The sequence below is a fragment of the Fringilla coelebs genome (genome assembly GCF_963513975.1).
Source record: "Fringilla coelebs genome assembly, chromosome: 2".
NCBI classification, from domain to species: domain Eukaryota; kingdom Metazoa; phylum Chordata; class Aves; order Passeriformes; family Fringillidae; genus Fringilla; species Fringilla coelebs.
The window spans coordinates 114,375,507-114,401,501 of NC_140029.1; the positions used below are offsets into that span (position 1 = coordinate 114,375,507).

Here is a 25,995-nt window from a genome sequence, read left to right on the forward strand (position 1 = left end):
CCCTCAGACAATTTCTCGGGTTGAACCAATGAAGTTTGGATAACATTTGGCACTTGGCAATAATACAGCCAGGTTAAGGTATTTAAGCATAAATATAAACAATAATGGGAAAAAAAAAAACAAACCAAGAAAATAAATAAGCCTTTTAAAAATTAAGACTTGTTTCTATTTAAATGAACACAGTTAGGGAAGCTAACATAATGGTGAAAATCTTTTGTCAACTAACTTAAAGTCACTACAAACTTTATTTCTGTGTTCCTTCCTGAAGCTGAAATAGCATGTTACAATGACATTATAGTAAATATGGCCAGACAGGTTGTGAGGTATAGTCCTCTATTTTCTTGCTTTTAAAGAAATAAAATACCTGTTACAGATCTCTTCTGTATAAAAATACTGCAAGTCTTTCTTTCTTCTTGTTTGCTGTATAGATCAAATACACAGCTTTTATGTCCATGGTTTTTTTCTGTTATTCAGTCACTTAATATTCAAATGGCTCTAGGTTTTAGTAACACTGGTTTTTACTTGGAAGGATTTTTCACATGTTTTTTTTTTTCTTTTGATATTTACTATCTGCATTAACAGTCAGTCAAGAGCACCCACCCTTTAGGATTAACAGATAGAAAACAAGTTTGCTCCTATTTTTAAGGCATTTATACTCAGTATTTGAGTGTCTTGTGGGTTTGAAATCTCAACCATTGTGTTTCCAAAGCTGTTGCAAAGATCTCCTTTAAATTCTGCCGTTTGTCAGCCATCACTTTTCACCTGCGATGCAACTTTGCTCCTTTTTTGTTTTCCTCTCCTGAGCAACATCATTTTGGTACCTCACACAGGAACAGGGCTGTTCTTTGTATGAGTTTCTAGAGCTTTGATACTGCTGACAATCTTCTTTTGAGGGCCCACCACTGTAACACCAACTTTCTTCATGTCACTGGAAAAAAGAGGAGGTGTGTGAGTGAAGATGCTGAATTTCACAGCACTGATCCCAGCAAACAGCAACAAACCTGCCCATCTGACACTGCTGCATGCAGGAGCCTCCAGGTACAGGGATACTGCTGAAGCACAATCCCTGCTGCAAAAAAACCCTGACAGCAACTGCCTGAAAACACAAGGGGGCTGCAAAAAAATAGAGTGAAAGCTCATTTTGCCTTGTTGTGGAGGAAAACATGGAAGAAAAGGCAATGAAATCATTCTCCAGTGATGCAAGCAGCGGGGTTTTGGGGCAAGGGGGTCACTGCTGGATCAGCTGAGCGTCACTAACACCTCCATCCCCCTACCAATCTGATGTCTTTTCCTGGGCAGTGCTGACACATCCCTGGCCTCTGAATGGTCCTCTGAGCTGTGCTAGCAGCACTGAGGTGAAGGAGTCCATGGCCAGGCTTCCAGTGCCTCCCCTGGTTCTCCCCTCCTGTTTGTCCAGGATCTCCAGCCTCATTGTTCCTTGTGCAACACAGAGGTGCTTTAACACCTGTGAAGGGCTAATTAACCAGGGGCTCACAGGAAATTGGGCATTCCTAGAGGATTTCTACACTGTCCCCAAAGGGTGATTGTTACAAAAAGCCATTAGCACCCTTTTAATAGATCCAGTAATACACTAATTAATGGCATTGATGTGTTTGATTGTTGGTAGCACAGCTGCTGCACACTTCTCCATAACTTGCCGTGTATCCAGCCAGCCCAACTGGGAATTAAGATTTCCTTTGGAATTAAATTTTTAACTGTACTTGATGCCTTTTCAGGTGCAGAAAGAACATTACCCTACTCTTACTTGTCACTAGAACAAAGATGGATTGCACTTAGAATGTAATAAACTTGCCATTTGCTCACTTCCATGCACAGCAGGAGGGAGTTCAACCCCTGAGTAATTATTAGCATGGAGGAGGAAAACAGCTACAAAGAATTTGCTCCTTCACCTGGTTTGGGGGAATATGGGATGGACAATAAAAGGAAAGATTGGCAATGTGCCAGCTATAGAAAAACTCCCACGTGAAATACAGAAGTTAAAGAATCAACAGAGAAACTTCAGCAAAAGGAAGCAATGCTAGTGTACCAGATGATGCATGGTGCTACTCTATTGGAAGAAATTGGGAATTTCCTTGTATAGTGAGAAAAAGCTGTGGGACCATGGCCTTCACACAGTCACCACACAGATTTCCTTCATGGCTATTTCAACCACAACAACTAATCCCCATTTGTCTCTTTAAACGTAAGAAAATTTTAGCTAAGAATTGGGAACGCCGTATAAAAGCGCTACCTTTGTGTTTATGTTTGAACTTGTAGCCGTGATGAAAACCCTCATCAGACTGCAACTTACTCTGTGGAAATCTTGGCTATGGTGTCACAGGAGCTGTACTCCACCCCTGTGAAGATGTCCTTGCACTGCCCTGTCCGAAATCCGTTGAGCCAATCGCCCGCGGTGCGGAAGGCTGAAACGTCAACGTTGCTTTGGTCCAGGAGGAGATTTGATGGCCTGAAAGGAAAGAATAATGGAATTCAGGGAACAGGGAGAAACACAGCTTTATTCTGTGTCTAAACTCAGCAGTGGCAGGAGCATCCAGGCTGGATGTGGCTTTGCTGTTTGTCTGTGGGAGTTCTCAGCTGCTGAGGCCACCACGGGACTGGTGCTGGCAGCTCTGACAGAGGCTGTGCAATCATCCTGCTGAAGAGCACCAGCTTCCCATGCCTGTGTTTAAATCACTGCAGCTTTCACAAAGTGCATTGGTACCTCCCAGTTTAATGTTAACAAAGACTAAATTAGGTTATATTTATGTGGTTCATCTAGTCCCAAACATCACACAGACAATGCACACTCCAGGCTCCAAGCTGAGGGTGTTGGTAGAATTTGGTCAGATCAAATGTTCAGAATATCTGAATATACTGACAAATCTTGAGTGTTGTTACTAAGTTAGAAACTTCAAAACTAAGCAAAGTACCTTTTTTTACTGTTTTATTGCAGGCTTAAAGCCAAGCGTGTGCTTAGCTGTGCTGTGCCTTAGACAGAACTAGAGAATGTTCAAAGCAGTTATCTCTGCCACTTCACAGTCTATTTTCTGCCCCAGAATTCTTTTTCCCTCTAGCAACCTGCACAGGAGTCTGACTACTGCTGCTGAACCCATTTGAAGTGACTTTTGTCCCTGAAAGCAGTGAAAATGAGAGGTGGCTGGACTGACAGGATAATTTAAAGGCAGTGATTACACAGTGTAACAGGTAGGTGACAGCTACTGGAACTGGAGAACTGATCTGGGCTATAAAACACTCTCTTCACTCCAAGCCCAAGTCATCTCTGTTCATCACTGGAACAAACATAAATAGGAGGAGATTTTAAAGGCACCAAGAGAACCACATATTTAAATACAGTAATTTTTAACCTCATAAGAAGCCTAGAAATTCCAAATCCTTCTCAATTCCAGTATGTCTTAAATTTCACCAAAATCAGCAGCACTACAGCACATCCTTGGAGTACCCCTGAATTGCCCTGGAGTCAGGGGATACCACATCAGTTACATAAGTAACATTAGTTACATCAAGACTTTTGCCTATCACTTTTGAAGAAAAGAACAATGATTTTTAGTATTGGCCACATCTTAAAACAGCTCCTTTTACTCTGATGTTTTCCTGATTGTTAGCAATCAGCTGATTCCTCTCAGGCTCAGAAAGTTAATATAGTATTTTTTCCCTTCTGGGAATGCAGGGCATAATTAAAGAGCTACTTGGATACTTGAAAAATCTTAACTCCAAACACACACAATCAGTTTTCACCAGGTCCCAGAGGTGAGATGTCCCTGATGGGGACAGCCTTTGCCTGGCTACCTTCCCTCCAGAGCCCAGCCAGAACTGGGACCACTGACACCAACTCTGGACTTCACATGCTGGGAACAGCCACCCATGGAAAGAAAAGCAACAGAAGACACCAGAACCCTGCTCTGTCCCCAGAACTGCAGCTCACTTCATGTGCTGTTGTCAGGGTCAAACCAAATCTTACACACCTACACGACACCCAGCTTTAAAGGCTCAGTTTGCTAATCAGGCCCAAGATAGTTTTTAATCAGTAGCTGTAAGGCCTGAATTTCACTGACTACTGTTTGCCCTGTGAAGAGCCAATGGTTTTTTATTTATAGTTTTCTGGGTACGGTGTCTGGAATCCCAAGATATTAATTAAGAGTATTTATGAAGTGCTCTTAGTGATAAAGTACAGATTTTTTTTTCCGCAGCCTAATACACCTTTTAAACTTAAGTCTAATAAAACAAGGTCTGACTCAAGAATCACTAATGAAAAAAAAAAAGTATAAACAAGTTGAAATAGACCAGGTCTCTAGGATTAGGAATTAGAGTGGCCCAAAAGAGCCTTTATGTTTATTACTTGGATCAAAGTATCATCATGACAAAAAATATGACCTAATTTTAATGTGAGTGACCTCAGAGTAACCAGCACTGTAAAGTATCATTTTTCTTCTTGCAGGATTCCAACCAAAAATTAGTTACTTTCCTCCTCAGAGAGGACATCTGGACTGTTTATCAACGAGCAGGAATTCACCTCACTGTGAAGAGTCTGCGCTGTCTCCTTCTGTGCGCCAGGGGAAAGCTGGACTTGCAGAGCATCTGCACACCCTGGCAGGCTTTTTCCCCCTGCCCCAGCCCCTAGACAGAAGGGCTGACCAGGGAATTTATGGTCTGGGTGATGTGTGCCATGAGCTCACACTTTAGCAGACAAATTAGACGGGCTGCAGTCCGTGCAGCTGTAAACGACGTCCTGCAGGGCTCCACCTGATCCTTTACAGCTTTTCATAAATCAGTACCTACCAGCTTCAGGAGAGAGTCATTAAAAAGAAATCATGGAAATTACATGTTTGCTCAGGGGAAGTGAAATAGAACATTTCTCTCCATCTTTTCTTCTATTCTCTCCCCTCTTTTTTATTTTCTTTTTCCTTTCTTTAACTCTTTTTACCTTGTTGCTTTGACTAACTATGACACACCCTCTCATATCATCTTTTGACAGTCATGGCAAGATTTTCTATCCTGTTCACCCTGACTGTTGTTGCATTTACTACACCTACAAAGTTGCATTTACTGACATGTGGTGCCCTAAAAAAAAAACAACAAACAGCAAGACTCAGTTTGGAGAGACAAATTGAACAGTGAGACGCCAGTTACAAAACATCCTGTGGCTGGAAGCTTTCTCTGGATGTGTCCATTACTTTAACAGTTGGAATTAACCTTTGAGCCATCTGCAGTGAGGAGAACTATGGTGTATTGTCATTAGCACAGCTTTTTGTCATAACACAGGGAAAATTCTGCTGCACTAGCAGGAAAAAACACAGAAAACATCATTAGAACCCTTCCCAATACAGCATGAAAATCTCACCTCTGGTTGGCTGCTGTCTGGGGAGAAAAAGAGACAAACTAACTTGTAAAATCCAGGCATAGAGACAAAGAAAATTAAAATGTCCTGCCACTTCTTCTGCAAATACACAGAGGATCTGTGCACACACAATGCCAGACTTTGTACTGTAGGAGCCTCTCTCTTTCCATCCTTTCCTCCAAACAGCACAACCAACCTTCAGTTTTTTAAATCTGGACTTTCCTTTCCACAGTCAATTTCTTTTAAAGAGGAAAGCACTAAAAAAAGAAAAATCCCCCAAAACATAAAGTAATTTCCTGTGGCAAATTTTAGGTAATTAAAAGCTGATTTTGTAAAGTGAAATTGCTCCCTAGAAGACTGGTTGGAACTTGAATCCTATGGGCTTTATGACTATGGTGAGCTGAAACACAGAGTTGGGGTCTAACAAGAATTTTATTTCAAAAGAAAAATAACCCCTAAACCAACAGGTGGCACAGAAAGCAAATTTCAGTTTTATCTGCTGTAGCAATCAGAGTCATATGCATGCATGTGTATCAACAGGAAACCAGTAAATAAATGACATGCCAAGGAGAAGTAGAGTTATTCTGTTTACTTGATTATCCCTGGACCTTAAAGATAAAAATCTTTGGAGTTCCATCTCTTCGTGCCCATTTTTAACATGCTCTGAGCAGAATTGGTAATTTAGTCCCTAAAGTACAATTCACCTCTTAAAGGGGGCACATGGGCTTTTCCCAAGGGCCTTCCTGGGTTGTTTCCATACTCTCCAAATAATCAGATTGTGGGCTGCTCCTTGGAGTGAAAGGAGAGCTGGAGAAATCAAGAGGGGCAACACAAATAACCAAAGGGGGAAAAAAATGCAGTTGAGGCTGCAAAAATGGTACACCTCTCTAAATGTCAATATTTTTTGTTTTCTAGCTCCATTGTTGGCAAAAAAACCCAAACCAAACCAAAAAAATAACCAATGAAACCCCAATGCCAACCTAACTTACCACAGCTTCCACTAGGATAATAAGCAAATAAAAATTTAACTGCCCCAAAGATCAATCTTTCAGTGTTCCCTACTCCTTTAGCTGCCCCTCAGAACACGATTTTCAATGTGCTCTTGTTTTTCAGCATCTGGGTGGAATAATAAATCACATTACTGGGTGTATCAATGCTCCCTCATTTACTTTTTCCCAACACCAAACCACTAAAGGCAAAAAAAAAAACCCAGGCACGTTGCTGAATTTTGTTTTTGTCCCCCTAATAACCCAGGCTAAGCTGGGATTTTAAGGAAATACAGGCACATGGCCATTTCCTGGGACGTGTAGCTGGCTGACAGACCCTCAATGCTAACCACTCATTATTGTTAGGACAGTCTATAAGCTCCTCAGAACAGGCAGAGAAAATAGCTTTATAAAGCTCTCAAAATGCTTAAAATCTACCATTTGCTGTGGAGAGCTTCCCTTTATATTTCACTTTTGGCTGCACTGCTGTTGCCCATAATCAAAAGAGAAAAACCCTTTGCATCAGTGTTGGAATAGTAAAGTAAAAAGCAGATCTTGATCTGGAAGCTTCCAGGTGTCCCAGTGGTGATGGGCACACCAAGAATCCAATTTCTGTGATTTTATAAGGTTAATTAATTTAAGGTTAAATATTTAACAGCTACATCCAATAGGAGATTCAGCTGCCCCAGTCACCCATCCCTGGGTCGACCCCTTGGAGTTGGTCCAAGGGGTTCTCTGCCCACTTCTTATTGTAGGTCCCCTATTTGGAATAAAGATTATTTATTAATCTAAACAATATTTCAGGGATGTGTTCCAAAATCTAAGGGGAAAGGGCAGGAAAGGTACTACAACCATGCCTTAGCAATCGACCAAGATACAAATATATGAGAAATATATAAAAAGCTTAGGCACCACTGTGAATTTCTACTTCTGTCACCTCTTTCCAGCATTCCCAGTGTGGAATTGCCACCACCACTAACGAGGGCTCCAAAAACTCCTCGGAAATCTCAATAAACAGCAAAACCTCCCCTCCCCATCAGGCCACCCGCTGGTCCAGCTGCATTTCTATTTAAATTACAGAGCACCCAACCCCAGCCCGCAGTAAATTCCTGCCCGAGTTTCACCGAATTGGAGGTGTGAAAGTGCAAATAGATGTTTTACTGTCCCTGTTAACACCAGCCCTGCTCACTGCCAACCACTCACTTTGAAGGGACAATGGCTGAATGGGTAATAATGACCACTAGGAAAATCAGGTGGAAACAGGGCTTTTCTGTCTGAAAAGCTGAATAAAGTCCCTAAAAACCTCCTCAGTCTAACCCCTCCATCCAAACTGTGCTTAGACACCGAGGAGTAGGATTTACTGCGTTCCATTTTGTGATTTGTAGTTCAGTTTCTTTTTTCCCCCTCCTTCCATAAATTCACAATTTTATGTTTAGCAGGCTTCAGAGAGAGAGCTGGAGTTTTAAGTTTACATTACTTGAATTCTTTTAGAGTGAACAGCCTGGGTTTAGGACACAGATTAGGTTGTTGCTAGACTTTAAAAGAAGTTTAAAGGGCACACAGAATCTTGCCCTACACAGCTTTTGGCCAAACTCAAACCCTGTTGTTAAGACCCTGACAACGTCCAAAGAAAACTGAAATCTCCTCCTCTCTTCTATCCTGTAAGTTCTAACAGGGGGAAGCAAACAAACAAGATTACAGCAGGTCAGCACTATATGTCAAGCATCTGAAGCCTTCTGACCTGAATGGCAAAAAAAAGGGACTTCTCAACAAAGTGTTCAGCCAATCTAAACAATAATTTCATCTAAAATATTTTTCTAAAAACAGGGCTTGAATTATGCTGCAAAAAGGAGCAAGTCTGCATTTTTTGTTTGCCCCGTTTACTGCTCTTTTTGAGTTTGATTTTCATAAAAATCCTACCAAGCTAGAAAGCAGAGTGTTTCCACCAAATTGTCAGATTTTAAATGGAAATAAACTTTGTGAGGGGCAAAGTTTTAAATTCAAATTTTAAATTGCACGTGTGCCCCTGGATATCTGAGAATGACAGCAGTGAGAGCAGCACAGTGAGAGACAGCAAAGCTGAAGGTGTTCAGCAGTGAACCCTTGCAAACAATTGCTCACAAATAACAGCCCTTCCAAGGACTGCTCAAGGAAATTACACAAGCCAGTGTTTCAAACAACACATCAAATTTAAGCAAATCAAGGCAGAGTTGCAAACAACTTCCTAACACGTAAAAGAATGTATGAGGAATTAATTATTCATAGATGTTTTTTCATCAGGAAGAACTGACCCTGACCCCCTAAATTTTCTGGGCTATATGAAAATAATTTCAGGTATGATTTTTCTGAAATATTCTGAATTTTCTCCCCTTCCTTGCAATACAATTATTTCCTCTTCTCCTAAATATGTGCTTGCAGTAAAGAAAAACACCAAGAGCAATACCTGACACTGATTTTCATGCTACTAAAAGCAAGCACAGAAGCAGGTTGGGAATTTTTTGGTGCAGATTCCGTGTCAGTTTTGCAATCAATTGCAGGCCTGGCAGAAATCCAGAATTTCTAAAGGAATTAAAATCAAATTTCATTTTTCTTTCAAATGAGGGCTGTGCATTAACTCAGCTATTCCTGTTCCACAGATTCATGAAGACTAAATGACTTCAGTCCCCCCTACATCACAGCAGATATGGGAAAGCTGCCACAATGTTTGAACTGCTTGAATCCTGTGTCACAACTCTTACACCTCAAGATCACACTGTACTGCGACAGCTTTGGGACACATAAAGGCTTTAAATATATTAAATTACACACTATGTTTTAAATATATTTTTTTCAAATGGCCACGTAAGAGTAATATTCATATACATTAAATGGTAATATACATTGTAAATATATACATATATACATGTATATATGTATACATATAAATGCAGAATAATAAATTTAAGTGAGAATAAAAAAACCCACGCATCTAAGAAAAATGACAAATATAAATCAGTGAAAAAAGTTCAATGGATAAAAAAAAAAAAAATTCAAGTCCATTTCAGATTTGTAGTGTACACAAAGTACTTCCAGTTGCATGACTCAAGTTACAATTTTTTCCCCACACAAATGAAACAACAGCTAAAGAGCCATTTCAGCCTCACCAACTTGCTTGCAGGTGGGTGAAGTGATTCTGACTCCCGAGCCCAAGCTGAGAAAAGTTTCCATCTGCTTTGTATCTGTATGAAATGCTCACAAATGTGAAGTAATACACAGTGGGCTGAAAAAACAATAAGCTCAAGAGGAAAAATAATGAAATTGATCAGAACTGGAAGAATGATGAACTCACTCCCACCCTAAAGATATCCAAACAACCAAAGTACTCTGTTAGAAAAATGAACATTGTGTTCAGAAAACAGGAAAGAACAGCAAGACATAAATCAAATAAAAATATCATGAGAATGGGCTTTAGAAAACCACATGGCTCGCACTGAGTTCTGTTCCTACAGCCCCTTACAGAGCTGGTTAACCCCAGGCAGCCTAAGGGACACAAAAAGCCCATGTGTCCACAACCAGTGCAGGTCTTATCAGCAGGAGCTCGGGGTGGCCACCTGATTAAAAAGTGAATTTAGACAGGTAAGAAAGAAATCAGCCATACTCTGTACTTTACAAGGAATAGAAATGGAATTTGTACATGAATCTGAGATGAAACACAACACCAGGAAAGGTATTATGAAACGTTTGCTGCGCTGTGGCTACAAAAACCTTTTGTCAGTCTAAGGTTCAAAGGCACGTAGAACAGCCTGCAAAACCATGATCAATAAGGATAAAAACATCCCCTCGGGTATCAAGAAATTATTAGATACCATGGAGCGGCCTGAAGGGATGGAAAACTTTAAAGGAAAGAGGGAATTGAAGGCTTTGACTCCTCTTCTGTGAGGTATTAGTGCAGAACGTGCCTGGGCTGTGGCCTGGAATCAGATGTTCAGCCAAGCACATCCTCCAGCGGAGGTCAGCGAACAGCAACCAGCACCCAGAGGACAGGGATATCCTATGCACCTCCAGAAATGTGTTTTTTAAATAGGATACAACGGTGCTGTGACTGTTTTAAACAAACATCAGCCCTAAAATCTGCAAGAAGAGACAGGTTTTGCATCTGCACCAGACGTGGTCAGGTTAAACATGTTTTCCCCTGACCGAGTGTATTCTGAACACCTACAAGCATATGGTGGGCATGAAGCCTCAGCATTCCTGCAGTAGCACCACAGACACAGCGAGGAGAGAGCTGGGACCTCGATAACTTAGATTAATTGCTTATTAAGGGCAGGAGGAGAGGCAGTGTGGGAGTGCTGCAGCCTCAAATAACAACTGAGAGCAGCCACTCGAGCCAATGCACTCCCCAGAGCCCGCGGGGCTGAGTCCCTGAGCGCTTCCCCTGCTCTGATGTCTGTCCCTCTCTGGGATCCCACTGTGTCCCCTTCTCCAGGAGCTGCCCTGACCCACAGCCCTTCAGTATCACTTACACATTCCTGCACAGAAGGCTATGGCAAGGCCCCACCCCATTTTAAGCCTCACTTCTCATTTTTCTGCCTCATTTTTCTCTGTCAGCGTGTCAAAAAACACTGCTGAACCTCCAGGCTCAGTCCCTGGCCACCAGCACCAGGGGCTGTCGCCTGCCACCAGTGCCTCTCTGCAGGACAGGAGTGTGGAGCTGGCTGCAGATTTCCAGCCATGCCTAAGGTTTGAGATTTGTCCAGGGGTTGAGGTCAGTCTGCTTTGGCAATGATTTCATGGCACGGGGCTGCCCAACACCCCACTGGTGTTTATTTGTGGCTGTGTCTCAGGATAGCCTGGGCTGCCCTGCAGACACTGATCAGGCATTCCTGAGCTGCAGGAAGCTCTTCCACAGAGGGAACTCCCATGCTGGGACCCCACAGTGGCCTGTGTGTCACCAGGCAGTGAGGGAGAGACGCTGCACTGCCTGGGAATGTGGCAATGGAGGGGTAACTGGGAAGGAAGAAAGGAATAAAATCACCTTTGACGCTGCCCTCCTCAGAAATGCGCTCGGTACCAAAGCCAAGCAGCAGCAGGAGGAGCATTTCACTGAGAGCTCACCCAAAGCAGCTGTGAGAGGTTCCCTACCATGCAGGCAGCCTCCCTCCTTCCCTCCTTGCCTCCCCACAAGCTGAGAGCATGGCACTGTGCAAGGGATGTGCCACCCTCTGTGCCACAAAGCACAGAACAGGAGGGACAAAAGGGAACTATAAACATCCCCCCTGTGGAGCTCTGCACAGAACCCAGCAGGTGGAAACGGTGCTCAGCCTGAATTTGGGCCCCACTGGAGGATATCAGCTTCTGCTGGCTATGAGCAGGTAACTGGAAATTCTGGCTCCACGCTGTCTTTATCTCTGTTGCAGCTCAAATCTGCGACTGGAAAGACCACAAACAAGACCACAAACATTTTGCTTCTGTTTGGAATGAAAAACGTGCAGCCCTGGTTTCTGCAATCAGGTCCCCAAACCCAAACAAGATAGTTATGATTTCCAACTCCCCTAGTCATCAGACTGCTGCAGCACATCCCTAGAAAATCATTCTTTGCACCAATGGTTTGCCACATAGTGGTGCAAGGTCTTTGGAAGAATTGTACTTGACTGAGAAAACGCTGTTTAAACAGTTTGGAGTTTTTCCCAAAAATGTGTTGTGTGGTTTTTTTGTTTGTTTGTTGGTTTTTTTTCTGTCACCTCCCAGAAATAATTGCTTCTTGGTTTCCTATGTGTTAAACACTCACCAAGCAAAATTATCCAAACATAATTCTGTGGGAGCCATCTTCTCTCAGTATATCAATTTAAAAGCAGAGCCCATTAGTATGCCTGCCTTTCTCTTCCCATTTTTTCATTTTCTTTTTCTGCCCTCTGTCCTGGCAGCAGGAGGCAATTAGAGTGGCCAGTGTCTGGCTGAGGATGCAGCACAAAGCCAGGGCCAGGAAGGAGGAGGCAAGGTCCATGGCAGTCGCACAGCAGGCTGCAGGATCAAGGCAGCTCTTCCCGCTGCCTTTGCTCCATTTCCCTCAGCCTTCCCATCCAATTGCCGTGGTGGGAAGTGTGCTGCATCACAAGGAGAGGTCTGACAGGAAGGTTTTCTGTGCTCCCTTTTGAAACCTGCCTCGTGTCAGGCTCTTGCCCAGTGACACACAGAACACCCTCCAGGGCCCGGGTCTGAAGCAGCAGAGGAACAGAGTGCTTTTCTCCCTGACTCTGCCTGCTTTGCTGACAGAGGATTTGGCACTACCACTCGTGCTAAAAATACCTTTACACTCCTTCAGTTAGAGTATGACATTTTGTGCATTGTACAAATGGAGTCTCTTTAACACTACTTAACTAAAGCTCTTCTTTCACCACGTCTTCATTATGCCCTTAGGTGTCAATACACTCTTCAGCTGCTCTCTCTCAATGAGATAATTCTTATCTCATCATAGTGATGATGTTCCAGAGTGTGTTGAAAACCCAGGATTAAAAATGGATGTTTTAAATTCAATTAGTAACATTGCACAGGTTGAAAATTAATTCCTAGTTCACACATTGATCTAAGAAGGAGTGTAAGTGCATTTTTAGGTCTGTGAGCACTACTGAAAGAAAAAAAAGAGATTACTCAGATTATTAAAGTTAACATGACTTGTCAGAGAAGAGCCTAAGTGTATTTGGACCCAATTCAGAAAGATACTTAGGAACATGGCTGGCTGTAACCTGTGAAACACTAAGCACTTAAAACACCACCAAAGGGCAGAAAGAAAAGGAAAATCCCACGATGGCCAAATCTGCCAGCTTTGTTTTTCTCAAAAAAACTCTGCTGAGTCTTACGGTGGGTTACATACCCTTAGCATAAAAATCTGCAAAAAACTGGATAAAAAATAGTAAATAACTAATAAAATAACCCCAGCAATGATAAAAATAATAATATTAAATCCTTCTCTCAAGAGAGAAGGTGGTAAAGAGTGCAAACAAACTCTAATTCCAAGAGATGAAGGAATCAAAGAGGTTCACGAGCGATGTAAGATGTACTGTGTCACCTTGCCGCCGCGTTGGTGATTATTTTCAGACTGCTGGGATTCCGGATCAGCTTATCCAGGATGCTGACAATCTGCTCAAACTTGGGTCTGTTGTTTCTGTCCTTCTGCCAGCAGTCCAGCATCAGCTGATACAAGGCAGCTGGGCAGTCCATGGGAGGTGGCAAGCGGTACCCTTCATCCACAGCCTTAATCACCTGCACAAGGAGAAAAGTTTGTGCAAACTTAAAGGCACTTTACAGCAACTTGGGTTTTTATCAGCTGTGAGAACGCTAACGTGGACATTGTGTGTTTAAACAAACGTGTTTATTCACTAATTGTCTCTCCTTTATCTGCAAAGTAAACCAGGCAGTAGATTAGGCATGCAGAAAGGGGAGTTAGGATACAGTGTGTGACTTTGAAGAAGGTGAGTGTGCGGAAAGGATCTCAAAAACTCACACTCAGTTGGAATAAATCCATAAACAAAAGCCACAGTTAGCAAGCGCTTGCTTAAGCATGCCAAACTTCAAAAGGTCTTGGATATCTCTCCTCTGATTACACTTAGAAACACAAGCTTTCCACATCCTTCAGTGGACACTGAACTCCAAAACAACAGCAGAAAAAACAACCTTTCCACATCCTCCAGTGGATGCAAAACTCAAAACACCAACAGGGAAAATAGCCTACCCCGCTGAAAAATCAACCTGCCCCTCACTGCCATCCTGAAACAACAGACAAAAGGTCTTGTGGATAATGTCACAGGGCCACAAAATGTTTTTAAAACTTACCTCATGGATAGCTATGCATTTTCTACTAGGCAGTGCAAGTCCAATTCCTTATAATTTTCCTAGGCTGATAAAATTTGTCTAGATTTTCTGTAATTTTTCGAGATGGACACATGCAAAACCAAGATTACTTTAGAATTTATGCTGTCCAGAAGCTACTTATTCCAGCCTTTTCACTAGAATCCAACACCTCTTGATCAGGCCTACAGCATCTGTTGCCCCATAAATTAAAAAAACCCAATGTAGAAAATTCAATGCAGAAAATGATGAAGCCATATTCTGTTAATCTTTCCTTTTCATCTGGATCAATTAATTGAAAAGCAGAAGAAGCTATTCTAAATCAGAAGAAGGACAAGAGAACAGTTAATGCTTTAAGCAGCCATGAAGGAGAGGCACATAAATAGGTTAATCCTTCCATTTTAGATTTTATTGGGATATTATTAAAGACATTCCACTAGTATATCAGTCTGCACAACAGAACACATTAATCTCCACAAAAACATTCATTACCAATTAAAAGAAATGCATCATTTTCTGCAGAGATTTGGGTTGCAGAGGTACCCATTTAAAAGGAAGTTTTCTTCTCTTTTTCCTTGTTTAACATAAAGGAGTACAGAAAAATGTTTGACTACAACTATGTAACTGACTAATTTATTTTAACTTAGAACTAGTAACATTATAGATCATCTCCTAGGAAAATCTGTTTGTGTGAGTGACTGCACTCCATAAAATTTGGTCCATAAGAAGATCCTGTGGAATAAATCTAAAATTAATAAAACAACAGAAAAAGAACTCAAAATAGACATAATAAAAAATCTTTTTTGGGGAAATGTTATGCTTCTTTAAAAAATACTGGGAGAGCTCCATTAATCATTTGGATCGCAGGCTTGGACAGTTTACTAATGTTACAAAGAAACCTGTATTGGAAGTCTAATCAGATCACTCTCCTTCTCCATTTTATCCATTGATTACTTCCAGAAGCATTTTGGTTTCATTAAACTTTTAGCAGAAATGCTTTGCTTCTCTTTCTCACAAGTGCCAAGAGCAATTTATTCTGTGCATTTGACATTTACAGAAAACTTCTATAGGATATTATACAAGTGGAACCAAAAGGGGATCAACAGAAATCTAGGAGGGTTTTCTAACAACGAGCTAAGGAATGTAAAAGGCAATGACCTCATTGCAGTGGAATTATTTGCATCATCCTACAGAAAACCACCAATGGGATAAAATACTCTACTGTGCTATTTCAGAGTTCCAAAACACTCTGCTATAACGATGGTGGGTTTTTTAAATTCTAATGAACTTCTACTTGAGTGGGGAGAACCAGCGGTTTTCATCTCCACACCTTATTCAACGTCGCCATCAAAAACTCAGAGCCCCCTGCTCCTGGCCTCCCTCACAGCTTGATACCTTATCTGAAAACACAAAACTCAGACAACAATTTACTCACATCCTGGTTAGACATCTCCCAGTAGGGTCTCTCCCCATAAGACATCACCTCCCAGAGGACAATTCCATAGCTCCAGGCGTCGCTGGCTGACGTGAACTTCCGATAGGCAATAGCTTCTGGAGATGTCCATCGGATGGGAATCTTGCCCCCCTGGGAGCAAAACAAAACCAGAGAGTCCTTTTGACTGTCCTGCAACAAATATGATTTCGTGTGGTTGATTATTTTATCTCTGAGGGTCTCAGTTATCGTGATATTGGTGTAAGAAAAACCAGTGTAAGAAAAACCGCTGCTGCCTTTTGTCATAAGAGCAAAAGAGAGAATAAAATAGAGATTATTCTCTCTCAAAAGAGAGAATAAATTTAAGTGCAAAATCTACTAATATCTAGTAGATTTACCATAGATTTATCTATCTACAATATAGATTTATAGTACATTACAGCATACATACTTCATAGACACACACACACATATATTTTATTTATATATATATATATATGTGTGTGTGTGTGTGTGTGTGTGTGTGTGTGTAGCAGAGGTAAGAGTAAAGATAAATCAAGTCTGGCTGATTTTCAGTTATGAAATGTTTGGAAACTGCCACAAGAGTCATACAGGTGAAAAAACCACTCCAAGGTCATTGCTTATAACCCAGGTCCCTTTGCACAGCACAGGAGGGCTGGATTTGGCTGATTTTAAGGCATTGAAGTGAATTCCCTGCATGGCTTCACCAGGTTTTCTAGGACATTCAAGGAAAATAAGGGGCCATGATGTTGCTTCACTTCACTAAAGCCAAGCCTCCAGCCAACACAGAAAGTCAGATTCAGATGGGGTCACTTGTGCAGAGGGAATAGTGAAAAAATGTCAGCTGGGGGAGTGGCTTTGGACATTTTTTACAGTCATAAGAGAAGCAAGCCATCATTAAATGCCAAACTTGAAGAGAATTGAAGCTACCAGTAAAATTAACATAGTAGGGAGGGGAACATCTCTCTCTGGTCATGGCCACCACTTGGTGCTGTAGGTCAAGTTAATAAAATGCACACAAGGAACCTCAGGCTGAGTTTCTAAAATGTGAGAATCAGAGGAAAGAGACAATTCCTGGTGATGCCAGCTTTGACTGAGTTTTTTGAGAGCCACACATGAGAAATTGAAGTTCTAAATGATAGCAGTGCAGAACTTGTTCCTGAAGGCAATTCTGGAGTGAATATGTTTTAGTAGAGAAAACTGAGAGTGTAAAGTTATTTCCAGTTATGCCCAACGTGTACAGAATATATTCTGGAGATTTCACACCAGACCAGCTCTTTGCAGTGCTTCTGACACCTCCATTATACTCCAGTCACACACCTCTCTTCACAACCACCTCTGTGGGGAGAGAGTGCTCTGACTTCCGCTGAGTAACCAGCAAGAAAAAAAAATGAAAAATATTTAAATATTTTACTGCTTTGCCTACAGTCCCATAAACTGTGCCTGCACTGAGGGTAGCTGTACAATCACCAGCTTTAGACTCACTAGCTTGATTAACAATAGAAATGCAGGCATTAGTGTTAATTAGAAACCTAAATACAGCCTAACTACGTTGAAGCATCTTCATTTTCATGGCTAATATTGCATAAATTAAATTAAGTATAAACAACACAGGCAGTCCTGACTCAGACAACAATTTAGGCCTCCAAAATGTCACTGGATAGGCCTTAGAGGCTTGGCAAAGCTCAGGGAGGGGATTGGTTTGGCATATGGTTTTCATGGATCCCATTCCGTCTAGCAGAACTCCCTACCAAAAGACAAACCTTAATTTCACACACAACCCCTAAAATCAGGTGAACACCCAATTTCCATGGGAAAAAGAAGACACAGAAGAGAAACTGGAGTGTTTGAAACCACTGTTTTATCACTGAAGAGCCTGATCTCTTTCTCTCTTGGAAATTTAATCTCTTGGATGATGGTCTTTAGTGACAAGAAGTACATTGTATTTTCCAGGCTTTATAACTTTGTTCACAATTCCCAGTGCTGCTCCAGAACAGTACCAAGAACATAAAAATGACTTTGTTTTTCTCATACTCAATTAATAAGCTCCCTTTACAAGTGTCCTGGGGCCCTCCAAGAGTCCAAGGCCCAGCTAAGAAACAAGGAAAGCTCTCCTGTAGCCTCGTGTTTTCACAAGAAATCCACTTACAGTTTTAGATGTGAGGCTGATAAAGAAATCAATCTCTCTGTTTTCTATGCTTCAAGTGAGCCCTGGTTTTCAATAAAGAATGTCAGTCCTGGGAAAAAGCCACATCCTAAATTTACATCCAAAAAGACCCCACTACCACGAAGAGAATCGGACATCTCCCACTAGAAAAGGGCAGGAATTTCATATTGGATAGAAGGTCTTTATAATCTTATGTAAAAAGCCATTTGTGCAATTGGAGAAACACATTCACAAAGAAAAAAAAAAAAGAAAAAAAAAGACAATTATTACTCTCCTCAGATTTTATGACTGGTTTATTGCAGAAAGATTAGAAACTCAATGAAACAATTTCTGGCTTTGCTTTACTGAAAAAGGAAGGTGCATCTAACCCAGATCCTTATTGCAATGAGTGTGAGTCATTGGCTTTCAAATTCTCTTTGCTAAATCTTGGCTGTAATCCTACACAAACCTGCAGATCCACATAGCATTACCATAAATAACTTAAAAATATTAATTAAAATGTAGTTAAAAAAAGAAATCAACTGCCAGGGAACAGAGTCTAAAAGTGTAATTTTGCTCTTCTGCTCCCCAATTTGTCATAAAAATGTCATAATTATTTTTTAAAAAGGATTTTGCTGACTCTTTTCTTGTAATAGTTTAAGAACAAGAACAGCAATATATTTACTGATTATTTTCTGAAGATAAGTACAGTTTTTATATATTTTGTCATGGTCACCCTTTAAGGGCATGCTCACCATAAAGCCCAGCTCCCCAAACTTGAGTAGAAAGACAGCTTTGGTGCTGGAAATTGTAGGAGTTTGTTATTGCAGCTCAAAATCCCAGGCACTCTGGGTCAGAGAACCTCTCTCAGGGCTGGAAATCAGTGAGCCAGCAGTAACCAAAAGTTTTATCTTCTGTAGATGGAGCTGCTATTCCTGCAGTATCTGTCTCTCCAACATAATTCATCTGAAGTCAATGAAGTCCTCAATTTATTTCGAGCACGTCTGGCACTCCAACACAAGGCAGCTGTTTCCAGGGCTTCAGAACCCATTCCAATATTCTGATTTATAATCTGTTACAGGGTGACAGCCACAGGCACCTAAGCCACAGGCCTGGGGAGGAGTGAATCAAGAAAAATGGATTCTAGCTGAGTTACTAGAAGGAGTTTGCAGAAAAAGCTGAAAGTAAAAGCCTGATATTCATTCATTATACCAGGACTTAGGAGAGGCCAGGAGATGTCTTAATGGCACAGAACAAGAGAGATTCATGTGAGTGAGATGAGCCAGTTTTACCTTTTTACACACCTGACATTATCTGATGCTGCTTGTCAGTCCCTTACTAATGCATGTTTTGTATTGAAATCATCTCCTCCTTGAGTAGTCAGTGATGACAGAGCACTGTTCCTCTCCTCTGTGCTTTGGGCAAGAAAATTTATGGGTTTTGTTTCCTTTTTTTACCACACCCTTCAATACATTCAGACCATATGAGTGTGATTTTGCATATATAAGGAAATACAACTGATTTCTGTCCAGCACGGGCTGCATTTCCATTAAAATGCCATGAATACTGGGGATGTATCTATGTGCTTAAATAGTCAAAGTTCATCTACAGATTACCCAAATATTGTCTTTGAGAGACATAATTACAGTCCCTCTACAACTGTGATTGCTTAAATTCACTTCCACTTCATAGTGTGTCATTAGTCCACCCACTTGTCATACAGACATCTGAAAAATAATAAGGATAAACCAGATCCATTTGAAAATGACAATTTTAATACAATCTCAGTGTTTCAGTTAAAAGTGAATAGATATGGAGAATGTGGATAATTACAGCACATCCCCTCCGGCACAAAGACTTTGAAAAAATTAAAAAATCCAAACAGTCAGCCTGATTCACATGCTGGCTTCTGCTTCTGTAAGCAGGCAGACCACAGGCTGCCAAAGGCTTTTTGTGGTATCAAGGCAGTGACAATAATTCAGGAGGTAAAAAAATGACCCTGTCAGGTAGGAGAGTTCCTCACAACTCCTGATTCCCCGTAATTCACACGTGCACTGGTGGTCTTTGCATTGTCCTTCAGGCTTCTAGTACAATAGCACGAATATCACAGATTATGAATTGATATATAAAGGCATACATAAATTATTGATGTATAAAAGCCTTCATGCAAACCTTCAGACATGGCTTCTGAGAACAGCACAACATAAAATTTCACCCAGGCAGTGGTGAATACTGAAAGCCTGTCTGGGCTTCTTGGGGGTAGATCAATCTTGACTTGCAATTATGAATTAAAGCAGTGGAATCATTCTCAGGCTTTGACATTTACAGGTGGAAAATAGGGGTAGATAAGGAGCCTAAATAGATAAAGCATCCATCTTTGCAGCTAACTCTATAAATTTCCTAGTGCCACTGATACTAAATGGAGAACTGGGAGAAAGAAGAGCTGGGGGACAGGAGGACATCAATATAATACACACTCTGTAATGTTTGAAATTTGAGTTATAATTTAGATTTTTTTTTTGTTGCTTTTTAAAATATCTTGTTGCCATCCTTTAGTTTTAAAGACATTAAACAGTTTTTTACAATGCCATTATTAGGCATGAAATAGTTTGAGATGATGCCATTATTTTTTAAAAGTGGTACTATTTTTGTTCTATAATTAGTGGTTGCAAAATGTGCTAAGCCTAGGAAATGGTCTTATGTTTTGTGAAATATCCAAGCAGCAGGAACACAAACTGTTCATCTCTCTGCCAGTGGAGTGAAGCTTTGTTTCACATCTGTGATCCCCATTTTTTTTTCAGCTGGGGATCAAACATCCCACCTGGAAACACTCCCCTGACATCAACATAAGACTCACTTCAAAGGGAAATGTGAGCAAAAAAGATGAATATCAAATAGCCTTATTCTTCTCTAGAGCCAACATGTGGCACAGGTATAATCCCAGCAACAACTCTTGAAAAAAAATTAGATTTGTCCTAAGTTGTATTTGAAGGTTTTAATTGTCTGAGCATCTTCCTGCAGCAGTTTGCACACACACCATAAATGCCAGATGGAGTTTACTGAACACAGATGATTACACTTCACAAGATAGTTTCTTTCCATCTGATTTCATTATCTAATTGCAAATAGGCAGGTAAACTCAGAAAATAGGTGGCAGGGGGAGAGGAAGAGGAAATTCACACCAAACCCTGGCTGAAAACACTGACACCCTGTGCACCCTGATTTGTCCAAGCCACCCACAGACACGTCACTGATGTGACAGCTTCATCCAATGCTTCATTTTCAGCTTGGTTTTAAGAGAGAAAACAAGTATCTGACACAGCAATACACCTATCATTTATTATTATTATTATTATTATTATTATTATTATTATTATTATTATTAATAATAATAATAATAATAATAATAATAATAATAATAATAATAACAACAATAACAACAACAACAACAACAAGAACAATAATAAAAGAATAGGTGTATTGTGCTGTAACACTGCTGAGAATGAACACTGCTTTTGCTTTCTCCTGCTAATGTCTCTTCATATTAACCATGCCAGACCTCAGCAGTCAGTTTTCTAAAGTGGTATATGTTGCATATTTCCAACTCCATGGCAAAGTTTATCAGAGGGCAAAGAAAGCGCTGAAAGGTCAAGTAAAGAATAGAGTCTTTATGCCTGCTAAGTTATGATAAATGTATCTATTAATGTATGTGTGTATAATGTGTAAGAAATCTGTCATTTCTTTGCTCATTTCTCACATGTTTTTTTATTTCAATCATGAAGAAGGCAGCGTGTAAACTACTAAAATTATTGATTGCTCCTGTCGGTGTTCAGGAATGAAAGAAACCTTAGAAAACCCACATTAAGGTCATGCTGATGCATTGTAATCTGGTTTGTACAGTGAAGATGAGGTGATTACTGTAAGCAATGAAAATTACACTTGACTAAGATACTGGATGTTAATGTCACTTTTTGTAAAGCTAACACAATCCACTTTAAATAGCATTAAAATAAGCAAGCAGATATCCAAGTGTAATACACATATATACATAAAGCTAAAGGCTTCCACAAAAAAAGGGAAGTGTTATTCAGGGTCCTAATCAGATGTGCATTTTTTTGCTTTACTCAGTTAGAGGTATAAGAACAGGAATAGTGACACACCCTTGAAGAACAGTGATTGCAGTATGCCCCAGTCAGACATATGTCCTTCCATGCTAGAAAACACCCAAAAATTCGATGGGTAGGATTTTTTTTTTACTGTGCGGGAGCTAAATCCGCAGTGTAACTTAAACTTCTCAAAGCACACATGAAGGCTTAAATTATTGTGTGCCAAAAGAACTCAGGCTTTAATTGTAATATTCACTCCTACACAGCCAGGAGAAAGAAACGGAGCCAAGAATTTTGCATAGTCTAAGGAAAGTAATCTACCAACACAAACCATATTTTTTGCATGTACATTTTCTATTTTCTCCAGGACATGAATTTAAAAATAACTGTGATGAGCTCCTGGTTTATTGAACATCTCTGGGCAGACAGGACTGACTGCCCTCTGCAACAGAGCCTCAGATTTCAGATTTCCATCAGATTTCAGTCTTTGCCACACCCAACAAGAACTTAAAAGAGGTAAAGGAACACAGGAACTCACCCTCGTGGTGTAAGCAGCTTCTGGGTCATCCTCCAGTACACGAGAGAGACCAAAATCTGAGACTTTGCAGACCAGGTTGCTGTTGATGAGGATGTTACGAGCAGCTAAATCCCGATGGACATAACCCATATCCGACAGGTACTTCATGCCAGATGCGATCCCTCGAAGCATGCCCACCAGCTGGATGACTGTGAACTGGGCATCATGCTTCTGGAAAACATTGGAAATGTCACCTCAGGGATTGCTCATGTTCCTTCTTGCACAGATTTTTTCATAAATAGCCTGGAAGCTCCTCAGATGAAGAGCTCGTGAGTCAGGCGTTGTGATTTAAATGCCACATGTTGGTGACCCAGTCAGCTGCGGGAAGGGGACAGATTTGCAATTCAGATAAAAATTCATTTTTACCCTTCTTGCTGTCATCAAAGTTCTAATTTCCTAGATGGGGCACATGTGAAAGCAGCACATAAATCCAAGTCGTGTGTGCTCCTGAGACTGGAGTGTCAGAACAGTACAGAAACAGATTTCCAACTTCCCTGCAAGGCCACAGGATTTTCTAGTGAAAATCCAAGCCTTCCCCAATGGCCTAATGAAAGTTTTCTATTACACAAGAAATTCATGTAACAAAAGCAAATGCTGGTCTGAGTCAGCGGCTTTCAAATTCTGTTAGTTTTAAACTCATTTCAAAAATTCAAAAATTACTGAAACACGTTATGACTTAGCCTAGAAAACATTAGTTGGATATATTTCCAATCATCTACTTCTGGGCATAATTTAAACCTCCCAACTCTTCCTAATCCTGTTTGCTAACTTCTACTTTTGATATTGATATATGGATATATAGACAATAGGACAGCATTTGCTGTAGTGCAGCTCTCAGATGAATTCCCCAGTGCTGTAAATGTAACCTCACGGGCAGCTCTCCAGCTCCTCGTGCTGCTGCTTCTGGAATTTTATTAAATACAAGGAAGCTGGCTCTGTCACATGAGGTGATCTGACACTCTGACATGAATCAGTCTGCCAGACTGATTGCATCCATTTTTCATTTTTGGTTAGTATACTTGGGGGTGATATTAGCGCCGGAAACGTTAGACAAATATACGCCACAGTGGATGCTTAAAGAGTCTCTCAGAATTTCCCTTCATGAAGAAATTAATATTTTAAAAGATTCTTAGCAGTTGTCCATCCCGTTTCTATCAGAGCCAACACAAGAGAATTTTATACAGACCCTGGAAAAGATTTAGCTAAAAACCAGAAGGTTTCTAACCATGAACAGAATCAGATGCTCAGAGAGCCTCTCAATGGCAATGGGGAAAGCAAACTAAGTAGTTCCAAAAGGCATTTATAAAAAGGTTATAGGGCCTGAGTTGCTTGTGATATTAATGAGTCACAAGGTTCTTATCTATGTTTCCACATAACAGTAGTAAAAAAAAAAAAAAAATCACACTAAAATGAAAGAACAAGCTGAACAACTGTTCTGTGCAGTCAGAAATTATTCTCCCTTCCTCAGGGCTCTCTTCAAGGATTTAAAGTCTAAACAAAATATATATAGTTCAGTACAGAGATATTTCATTCAGCTATACTGACACATTATTTATATGTATTTTACATGCTCCAGTGGACACCATAACATATATAGCACATAGAGAAACTAAGGTTGACAATCTATCCCCTTTTGGGGTTAAATGTCTAGTTCAATGTTATGAATTTGGGGGATAATGTCATTCAACCGTGGCAGAACCAAAGCAGTCTCCCAGCCAAAGCTGAGTTTGCCCTAACAAATTAAAATTAAACCAGTGTTTCCCTTCAGATGGGATTTCACTTCTCCTACACTCCTTGTTTTGCCACAAGTAAATCTTGGTGACGCAGGGAGCGTTTGAATTTTTTTAGGCTCACTACCAACTTTGACAGAAAACAAAGATAAATCAGGCACAGCATTAGTGTGCCTAAGGTTGGAAAAAGAAAACAGCCCAGTAAACGTTGCTAGCTAAACATTTCTAACATCCTCAGGTATGGGGCTATTCTCTCAACTTTTCATTACTGATAAAATTTCCATAAATCCATTCATTTTGAAAATCTCCTGCTTAGAAATAGAGGATGCCAACCAATAAGCACAACTGCATTACAGTCATAATTCAGCCTCCAGAAAAACAGTTCTTTTTGTGTGCAAGACTGTTGCTTTGTTTTGTTCATTTTTAATAGATGTGACACACTAATGCAACCAAAACTGCCTTCATTTTGGAATAATGCTTACTGCAAATGGACCAGCAGATCCCTAAGTGGCTTTCTGAGTGCATCATGATACTCGCAAACCCAAATGAAAATAAAGAAATATCAAGCAACGAGAGCTGCTGATGAATCAGAGTAGCAGTAGACCCCTAACAAGTCCAGAACAAGAGTCACTTCTGCCCCATTTAGTTTCCTGCTGCACTTACTCGTAGGAAGCTGTCCAAGGAACCATTTTCCATATATTCAGTAACAATCATAACTGGTTTACCTGAAAATAGAGCACAGGGGTCAGGCTTTTCAAAGGAACACATTAGAACACAATCAGCAAACCCAAGCATTTCAGGAATGTGTCCAAATCTTCCTAACCCCAAGGATAATTTTTACATTATTCCTTTACACTGCCATAGGAAGTGAAAGGCGCGTGGGCAAACGGAGGCTGGGCGCAGATACAGATGGCAAGGAAAGAGCACAGTAAATCCCAGGGCACAGGAAAGGGAAGCAGAGCTGTAGGGTGGGCATTCCCTCCTTCCAGGCACTCCTTTTCTCTGCACTGGGATTCCTGACAGCACAAACTTGGACACAGCTGGGACCTGAACATGCTGCGCCCACGGGGCACTGGCAAACTCTAAGAAAACAGCCCTTGAAAAGCCTTATTTTTGCCCCCAAACTCATCCAGATATATTCAGACCAGTTTTTGAAACCATTCCCTCCACCCTAGGGCATTTTGTGACACAACCAAGATTTCTATGCAGCTCTGACAAGCTGGAGAGAAAGTAATGCAAAAATTCATGTGATGACAGGGAAGTTTTCAGACCAAGGTCATTGCCCTGCTAATTTTACCATCATATGGATTTTATTATTTCATAATATTTACTAATGCTTTGCTTATTTTCTCTTTGTGGTAGAGAGAAAACTGGGTAAGACCATGGAGTTATTTAAGGAGATGAATTATTATTGCACATAAAATACAGGAAGGCATCTGACCATAAAAGTAGGACTAAGGCCTGCATATGATATAGTGGTCGTGGTGAAATTTTAGCTTTTAAAATTGAACAGCATGAGGCTTGAAAAAGGTACCCAGCTTAATTTGGAACAAGAAAGCCATCAAGAAAGCCAAGTGAATGGTAACAACAACTTTTTTTCTGTTTGCTTTTCAAAAAATACAGCTCCTACCGAATAGAAATCTTAGAAGAGAAATAGTCATTTCAAAGAATGAATTTAAGAAGAATGAATTTAGCAAGAACATTATGAATTAATGGGTTCAAATATCTTCTTTCTGTGGTACAAATGATGTGTTATACTGTGGGAGTCACACTAATGACTAATTAATTGACTCTCATCCATTCACCAAGAGGAAATA

At 40.6% G+C, this 25,995-nt stretch overlaps 1 protein-coding gene across 1 annotated transcript in view; it reads right to left on the reverse strand.

Annotated features, from left to right (window-relative positions):
* Positions 1 to 822: 822 nt before the first annotated feature.
* The window catches only part of EPHA3 (EPH receptor A3), a gene marked incomplete at its 3' end in the record, with an annotated part of 172,497 nt that continues 147,324 nt past the window's right edge, over positions 823 to 25,995 (reverse strand). Inside the window, exons 12-17 of the mRNA XM_084227195.1 lie at positions 24,842 to 24,903; positions 22,410 to 22,619; positions 15,602 to 15,751; positions 13,388 to 13,581; positions 2,312 to 2,467; positions 823 to 928 (exon numbers count right to left, since the gene is read on the reverse strand). Coding sequence (XP_084083321.1) covers positions 823 to 928; positions 2,312 to 2,467; positions 13,388 to 13,581; positions 15,602 to 15,751; positions 22,410 to 22,619; positions 24,842 to 24,903 — 878 coding nt within the window. The remainder of the gene's footprint in view (positions 929 to 2,311; positions 2,468 to 13,387; positions 13,582 to 15,601; positions 15,752 to 22,409; positions 22,620 to 24,841; positions 24,904 to 25,995) is intronic.